Source organism: Triticum urartu, chromosome 2 (genome assembly GCF_003073215.2).
Source record: "Triticum urartu cultivar G1812 chromosome 2, Tu2.1, whole genome shotgun sequence".
Taxonomy (NCBI): Eukaryota; Viridiplantae; Streptophyta; class Magnoliopsida; order Poales; family Poaceae; genus Triticum; species Triticum urartu.
This window is the reverse complement of record NC_053023.1, coordinates 21,092,181-21,100,771: the sequence shown is the minus strand read 5'-3', so window position 1 is coordinate 21,100,771 and position 8,591 is coordinate 21,092,181. Positions and strand designations below refer to the sequence as shown.

Sequence of the window (8,591 nt, the reverse complement as noted above, 5' to 3'; positions counted from 1 at the left end):
TTGCGCGGCTCGGGTGCGGGCGGGCAGACATGGCTGCTCGGGTGGCATGGATGCGGGTGGTTGGCGGAGTGAGGTTGTGTTGGAGGGATTGGTACACCGGGGTACATCACTTGTCTAGTCTCTGTACTGGCCGACGGTGGCGGCATCCGTGGACGTCGTACCCTCCCCGCAGGCTCCGTCGCGGTGCTCCCTCTCCCTTCAGGTTACTCCGGGTGAAAACTTGATCCGCCGGATCGGACGGTGGCGGCTTTGGTCGTTCCCTTGTTGGAGGCATCGTTTTGGAGTCCTCACTCCGCCGTTGGCCGTCTCATTTCTCCTCGGTGGATTGCCCATGGTGATCTCCGTCGGCTCTAAGCGACGCTTCTTTGTTCATCTTTTTGGTGCTTTGTAGTCGTTGGAGTGGTGGGTTGGTGCCCGACACCCTTGTATCTAGCCTTGGGTGTGTGGTGTGTGTTTGTATCGGCTCGCGGTTGTAATCGGTGGTGCTTTATAATATAAAGCGGGGGGAAACCCTTTTTCGTAAATCTGGTAGGCATGATCACAATTGCGTATGTCAACCTCACAATCACTGAATGTTGCATTGAAGGCCACAAATTAAAGAGACGGGAAAATGAGGATCACAATTGAAGATGCAAACCTCATCATTACTAACAAAAATTGATGCACTAAGAGGAAGGAGGTGGAAGTCACTTTCAGGGTACTCCGGCCAGGAGAGCAACCTCAAACTGATTGTCTTTTCATGGTACATCCTATCTATCAAGACATGTTTTTGTTAAAGTCTTGCAAAAAGAGCAGTAGTAAACAACTAAACATGGTACATACAAATCACCGTGCTTCACAAAGATTTACTGATAATTTTGGATGATCTTAGAAAGGGAGGAGTATGTGCCAACACCCGCACAACAGAGACCGACGACAATGATGAACACACATAGTACTATCTGCAAAGAAATAATGATTTTTTAATTAAATGGTGTCTTCAGATATTTGAGCTTTGAGTCCATTCTGCTAATATGCCTGATCAAGAACACAATTATATAATTTTGTGAAACTTTTGAATTTGTAGAGAATGGAGGCTAATGTGTTCCTGGTGAGAGATTCAGTGCTTATTTTAGTGAATAAAATATATAAAATACTGTGATACAAAAGAAATGCTTAATTGACCAAAGTTGAAAATTTATGAACCAACTATGCATTATAAATGTATTTCAATCCTCAATTCTCCCATACACGTACCACTTCTCCTTTTCATCAGAAATCATGTTTAATAATGTTATGGTCTAATAATATATTTAAGAGGACTTCTGATAAGTGTTCAAACTAAGGGACAAATTTTTACCTGATCCCAAGTCACTGTACTCCTTAGGATGGCCAAAAAGCATGCACAAGGTAGAATATACGCCTAAAAAGTGTCATGTGTTAGCCACAATAATCAACAAACAAATGGCACTGCCGCAGTTAGCTATGTCAAGACCAACAACAAACAGACGACACTAAAATTCAGAAGAAGAACTTACCACAAACATGGTGAGAAGAGACCCAACTAGGGACATCACAAGTCCTATAAAGGCGCGGTAAAATCAATTAAATCAGAAAATTAGGAAAATCCAGCAAGGTTTAACTCAAAAAACATTTTTTATTGAAATGATTACTAGTGATGAAAGTATTTACCAAAAAATGGAACAGATAGAGCAACAACAAGGGAGGACAACACTAGTGCTGATCTGAGCATAATTATGTTCCCGTACGTCTGTCTATTCGAAGGTAGCAGCTCTTCCAAACTCAGGGCAAGAGGAGTCATGGTAAGTGCATATTTGGTTATTGGATTTGTCACCTGAAAGATACTGTCAGCATGATGTGCTTTTTGTCTCACAAAAAGGAACCCTGTGTATTTAATATGTTCTGTAAATCATGCTAGAGGAGAAAGAAACCTCACATTACACTGAAGCAAAGAGCCATTTCATAACAGAACAAGATTGTACACTATCAAGAAATGAACCATATGAACTTATAATTTAGTAATGTAGTAGTCAAGAAAATATACCGTAGTCCAGACTGCAATCTTGGAAGACATAAGATTTGGGGGCATGTTCAGTGTGAACTGAGACTCCGTGGTTTCGCCAAACATTATGTACCCCATGACCGCGGCACCGGCGAACAAAACAGTAGATAGCACGATACTGACAACAAACAAAACCCCTCCTGAGATCACGGATTGCTCAAACAATGTTGTTGTTTACATACAGTGGTTTTGGTGTGTTTACCATGTGAAAAGAACAGCGTTGAATTGGTTGCTCTTCTTCAGGGAAGAGTAGATGTTTGGGAACACCCCATGCCCTGAGTAGCAGTACCCATACAAGCCAATGGCAATGGGGATCCCAGGGAGGTTCAGTGCCGTCCCTTCGCTCTTGTTGACACCAACATGATCAACAAGCCCTGCCCAAAAGAGGCAGGCAACGATGACAATCGACGCGACGACTCCTCCAGCTACAAAATTAGGAATCAGTAGATGATATCACATATTTGGTCAGATGATGAAACACATGAGCTGCAGGTGAATGAATTGATACCTGAAATGAAGCTCAGACAACTGAGGTCACGAAGCCAAGTTGTCGGCATGACAACAAGCGTCGTAAGGATTGCGAATAACACATGGGCATCCAGGCTGAGGCCCCATATAGTCAGGTGTGCATTGGGGAACAACTTTGATAGATTGTCACTCTCCAGTATCAGATACTCAATGCAACAGGCCTGCAGGGAAAAATTAGGAGCCATTGATATGCTTATAAACAATGATAATGTATAAGAAAAAAACATGCCTTTTGAACAGAGCATCTAGTAATGTACTCTGTCAGACTGTTAGACTCACTTCACTGTATTATGCTCACCATAAAAACAGAGCATCTAGTAACGTACTCTGTCAAAGTAATAATATTTCTAAACAAGCAAGTCAATGTTTCATGAGAAGTACTTACATACAGTTCCATGTACAATATTATCTGCAGGTGGCAAAAACAAAGGAGTCAAGAGTTAGCACAAGACCATCCTCTACTGTACTCTGTTATACTGAAATCAAAATAAAAGTGAGCTGGTCATCAGATTTTGGCAGAAGTTATACCGAGATGACAATGCGACCAGGCGTGCCGAATGCGGCGTGGCCGATGTCCGGGTAGGTCTCGAGGCCTTCCTTGCTGTCGAGGCAGCGCCGGAGTAGCACGCCGGTGTACCACGCCAGCACGGCGAGCACGGCCAGTATCACCAGCCCAAGCCAGCCACCCTGCCTGACGGCATAAGGTGTTGACAGGATCCCCACGCCACACAAGACATTCACTCCTGCAAGTGACACACAATGATTTGAGATCCAGAAGTTCTAAACGGTGCAGGATGAAAACAGTAAGCTTGGTGTACAAATTATGTAGTGATGAAAACAAGACTTAGCTTTGACTTCGAATTTGAAACAATTTCAGTTGGAATATTCATAAAATCGAAAATTTCAGATTCCAAACTTCGTAATTCTAATGTTCCAACTACTTACAGGTTACAGGTGAAACTTTCAACTTGAAAAACAATTAAGCTTTAAATCAGCTAATACCAGACATATAAAATGTTCAGTGACAAACTTTTTTTGTTAGAAGTTCAGACAAGAGTGGGTGACAGAATCGTCTTGGTTTTGATTCCAACTTACAAGTCGGAGTATTAACATATATTTTGTGCCATCCAGTTTTAGTTGCTAATCGAAGGCAGTAGCTGTCTTACTCACAAAAATGGCACTGATACCATGCTAATGGAAAGAAACAAGTCCCAAACAAATGGCAGACAGAGACGTCTTGTGAAATAATGGTCTTGACACTGACACTGTCACTGACAGTGAGAGTTCGATATCCACATGAACAGATTAGTAAATTGCATGCTTTGATTAGGACAAGGTTCCTCTTTCTCCTGACAGATCTTAATCGACATGCCTGCACTGCAATCATAGTCTAATTAATCATTTATTGATCATGGCCATGTTCTTAGCTCACATGACACTGACAGTGACCACATGACCAGATAGATGCAGGGAAATAATGGTTTTAAGAATGTCATTAGTAAATTGCATGCTTTGATTAGGACAAGGTTCCTCTTTCTCCTGACAGATCTCAATCAGCATGCCTGGGCTGCAATCATGGTCCAGTTAATCATTTTATTGATCATGACCATGTTCCCGGCTCACATGACACTGCTGTCCTGGCCCATCAGCCATGTGGTGCACGTCTACATCACAGGGAATTGACCAGAATCCGATGGGCTAATCGGCAATTCTAGGTGTTATATTAACACTACAGCTGTGGAAACTCGTTCTTGGACAGAATCTGAACATTGCACCTGGGTGTCAGCATGTGGGGGTGTGCGTCCAGGTTCAGCAAGCATGGCATCTTTTTGTCATGGCACGCATGTTATCCAATGTGAGCATCCTAGGTTGCAGATGGGATCCCTTAAGTTGACTTATCGACTGTATCCTTCCATGTTAGCATGACCATCTGGTGTTCAATCATACTCCCTCCGTTCCTAAATATTTGTCTTTCTAAACATTTCAAATGACTACCACATACGGATGTATGTAGACATATTTTAGAGTGTAGGTTCACTTATTTTGCTTCGTATGTAGTCATGTGTTGAAATGTCTAGAAAGACAAATATTTAGGAACAGAGGGAGTATTTTCTTTTTGATGTATTTTCATTGGTGAGTCAGTGACAAATTTTTATTACTGGCTCTCCCAAACTAAATTCCAAACCATTTTATAATCGACATATATATACATTTGTATTTTTCTTGCAAGTATATTTCCCCCTCACATTCACGAAAAAAAGGATACTTTGATTTCTATCAAACTGAAACTGACTAGTTACACGTCATGAAAGACCACGTAGAACCGTTTCATTAATTTGCAACCTGCATTTCTCTGCAACTCTAAATCTCACAATGTGCCTTCTCTTGTGTGAGGTCTTTTTTGTGTGTGTAAAAGAACATAGGTGCGTACCATTCATGACACCCTGGGTGTAGGAGCACTGACGGTAGGGCCCCACCTCATGGCCACCCCCACCACGGCCAGCAGGCTTCTGGTCCTCGGGGATCTTGAACAGGGACGACGCCTTCCTCGACGGCGGCAGGTACTGGTGGGAGCTCTTCCGGGCATCGACGACATGATCGTCATCACTGTCAGTGGAAGGGACGGTGGTGGGCAGGAGCGGCTTGAGGATCTCCGGCGGCGGCTTCCCGCGGAAGGAGGTGGCGAGGAAGGAGCTGGAGAGCCTGCTGAGAGTGGGCGTGCCTAGGAACCCGCTCAGACTCGGCGACTGCACGCTGCTATATATGTCCATCGACTGCCTGCAACAAAAAATCAAATCAAAGGAGATCACAACTGTTGCAACTGAATGCCGCAGAACATCTCCATGCATGGTTTCAGTTGGAATCATGCACGGAGATTGTGCAGTGAGATCGAGAACTAAGTACTCTTAGTAAATTTTATGCAGAGCAGATGAATCGATATGAAAAATCTGAGTTAACTCGATCAGTTCTTATAAAAAGAAACAAACAAAAATGCTAGTATTATCTCTTCGTTCTGATCTCTTGCTAGATTATCTCTTGGTTCCGGTTTGAACCCATTTTGATCTTCTCTACAAGTAGTCAGATGATGAGACCAACTGAAATTGCCACGTCAGCAGACCTATCAACCATGGACCCATGTGCACAGAGACATCTGGTAGAGGAACAAAACGTGGCCCACAAGTCAATGTCTCCCCCCCCCCCCCTACACTCGCACACGCCATCCGCAGGTTCGTCTGCTCGTGGGCATGCATAGAGTTGTGTTTGGAATCCCAATTAAGGCTAATAACATTTCAATTTGCTCAAAAAAGGCTAAGATTTCAAACATCTCGTTATTTTGATGTGTCAAATTCATATGTTCGCCGCAACAGTACAGTACGTAAAAACTGCTAAACATAAAATGTTAGCATAATGCTGATTGGTACTACATATTTTATAAGTACTACATATTTTATACATGGTCAGGAATGTTTGAGATGCATGCAAAAATAGCACTAGTGATTGACAAGGAAATGTTATCAGCAGGTGTAAAATGAGAAGCAGCTCTGCATGATGCAGCTTGTGGCCTGCATCCTGCCGCGAGCAACCGCCGCGTACGCACCTGTAGCTCTGCGGCCATTGCTGGCTGGCGTAGGAGCTGGGGTGGCCACCGCCGGCGGCCTCGACCACCCGCGGGCTCCTGCACGACGACGACCCGTCCGACTCCTCCTCCTCCTCCTCGCTGCCGCCCAGCCGGTGCTCCTCGTCGTCGCTCTCCATGACGAAGCTCTGGTCGGACACCGAGTTCCTCATCGCTGCCCTCAAGTTTGCTTAGCGGCAATGGCCGATGGGCCGAGCAATACAAAGAGGGAACGAGCGAGCCGAGAGGAAGAGGGAGATAGTAAAGTGTGAGGAGAAGAATGAAGGAGGGAGAGGGGGGCGTGGGTGTTTATACACGACGGCAATGTGACTGCTCTGCTCTTGGGGGATTCCGTGGTGGCGGCCACACGGATTAAACGAAAAGCTGTACTACTAACCAAGCGCTAACTAACATGGATCGGAGGAAGTAATATATAGGAGTATTTAGATCGGAAGGAGTAGTATATATTTTCGGCACGTTCCTCGCCGCTCGCTCACACTGAACGGCCGCTGGACGGGGGTTTTTGGTGGGCAGCTGGCTTCGGGCAGGAAATCGGACGGGCACGGGAGGGGTTTTTGGTGGGTTAGGGTAGCAGATGTGACAGCGGTACAGACATCCGTAAAGCCTCCCATTTTGTTTTTGGTTTACGGGAAAAAGCATGTCCGGACCGGCCTGTAGATGGATACAGACCTACGTTGTTAAATGGCAAAACACGTTCGGACGACGCGGTTCGGACGGTTACATGTGGTTTGAGGGGGAGATGCCCTTATCTGGATCAGATTGAATCGTGGAGATGTTCATTTTCTGTCGACAGTTTGATTAGCCGTGTATCAAAGGAAAGGACGCCGGCCAGGAATCGAGTGCCCTTTGCGGCTACGATGGGGTTCTCTTTTGATTCTGCAGGCAGGTTCCAAACGAGAGAGAGGTCCTAGTATGTATGCACGTACGGTGACTGTTCGGTCGTCGTGCGCCAGGCATTGCAATGGTGGATCAGTGGTCACTAGAGACGGGTGGACGGACGTAATATATGAACCACGGGGTAGGGGAAAGGTCGGATCTTGAGCCTTCTTCCTTCAGGTATCCATCTAGCTATATCCAGGTTCTCTTGGCCACAAAAAGAAGAAGAATTTGCATCTGGATAATTAGGATGGTGATGCCATAGGTCGATCGGCCGATAGTGCATATACTTACAGCCATGTTCAATGGATCCAAGCATATTTGCTGCCTCAGACGGCTAGCTGCCTAGTTAATACTGTACTAAATCAGCGACGAGTAATATGAAACGGAGGAAGTATAATCATATACTAGTATCGATCTCTGCAGATTATGCCCAACTTATGTGCATCTACTGGAGCATCGTCTGGCAAACTTAACCCATCCATGCAGACAAACTCCAATACCACTACCGGCCGGCAGCTCACCTAGGGCCAGTTTTTTTGGGTGATTCTTCAAAAACGCCCCCCTCCTTAGCTTCTCCCAGAATTGTCACTATATATATTTTTTACAATCCTATCTAGTTAAGGTCTAATTAGCTAGGATTATAAAAAAAATACTTCTAAAATAAGCTAGGGAGGAGGACGATTATGGGAGAATCGCCTAAAAGAACTGGCCCCTAGCTAGATATCTTCCACGCATGAGTCAGCTCAGCTAGCAACGCACCTGAGAGACCGAGAAGCATCTGCACTGCAGATCTGCAGCCGGCCGGGACGAAACTGCCTGTCCACATGGCTTCACGTGATACGTCGCTAATTGTATAACACCATCACATGCATGCCTCCTTGTCCCATTTTTTTTTGTGTGTGTGTGCGCATTTTTTTAGGACTTGATTAACACACCAGCACTAACCCCACATGCCTCTGTCGTGCCCCTTGATTAGGTATGCATGCATGGATGTAAAACAGTGGGCACGATCCAACCATATACGCATGCATGCATTGCATACCGCCTAGCTGCTTCTCCCCACACCCTCGTATGGTTCCCACTGTTTTGTTTTTCAGTCCATGTTGAGGTAGTAGCTAGGGTCGTGGATGGAGTACTAGACCAATATAATGTCACATTTTATAGCGATGCTAATTTGTTTATTGGTAAAATTTGCATTTGTTGAGCTTAATGTTGCGTTTTCAAGTAATGCTGGAAGGATTTTTCTATTCGCTTTGAGAGTGAGAAATTATTAGCCGTGGAAGTTGGATAGACATTGTGGTTAGAAGGAAATAGGGGAAAATTGTATACATTATTGGCTTGGCTTACCTTTTCCTCCGAATTATTTTGGACCGACAAAATCACTTGAATCGTCAATATTTTTTGCCTAACCGACGAAGCAAGGAGGGAGATTTGCCTTTGCAGTATAAGAAACTTGAGTTACCCGGTTAACTAGAGAAAAACTGA

General features: G+C 44.6%; 1 protein-coding gene across 3 annotated transcripts; it reads right to left on the bottom strand.

Annotated features, from left to right (window-relative positions):
* Positions 1 to 549: 549 nt before the first annotated feature.
* LOC125535259 (amino acid transporter AVT1C-like) lies at positions 550 to 6,600 on the bottom strand. 3 transcript variants are annotated; one of them, XM_048698310.1, is made up of 11 exons: positions 6,189 to 6,600; positions 5,022 to 5,368; positions 3,119 to 3,333; positions 2,976 to 2,999; positions 2,571 to 2,751; positions 2,265 to 2,487; positions 2,045 to 2,180; positions 1,672 to 1,834; positions 1,518 to 1,561; positions 1,340 to 1,402; positions 550 to 941 (listed from the first exon to the last, which is right to left on the bottom strand). In XM_048698310.1, the coding sequence occupies exons 1-11, from the start codon at positions 6,377 to 6,379 to the stop codon at positions 846 to 848; spliced, it is 1,683 nt and encodes a 560-aa protein (XP_048554267.1). In that variant the 5' UTR covers positions 6,380 to 6,600; the 3' UTR covers positions 550 to 845. The 3 variants fall into 3 exon arrangements, with proteins under 3 accessions (XP_048554267.1, XP_048554268.1, XP_048554269.1); XM_048698311.1 differs by having other exon boundaries at positions 550 to 753; positions 6,189 to 6,597; XM_048698312.1 differs by having other exon boundaries at positions 550 to 1,017; positions 6,189 to 6,596.
* Between the last annotated feature and the right edge of the window lie 1,991 nt (positions 6,601 to 8,591).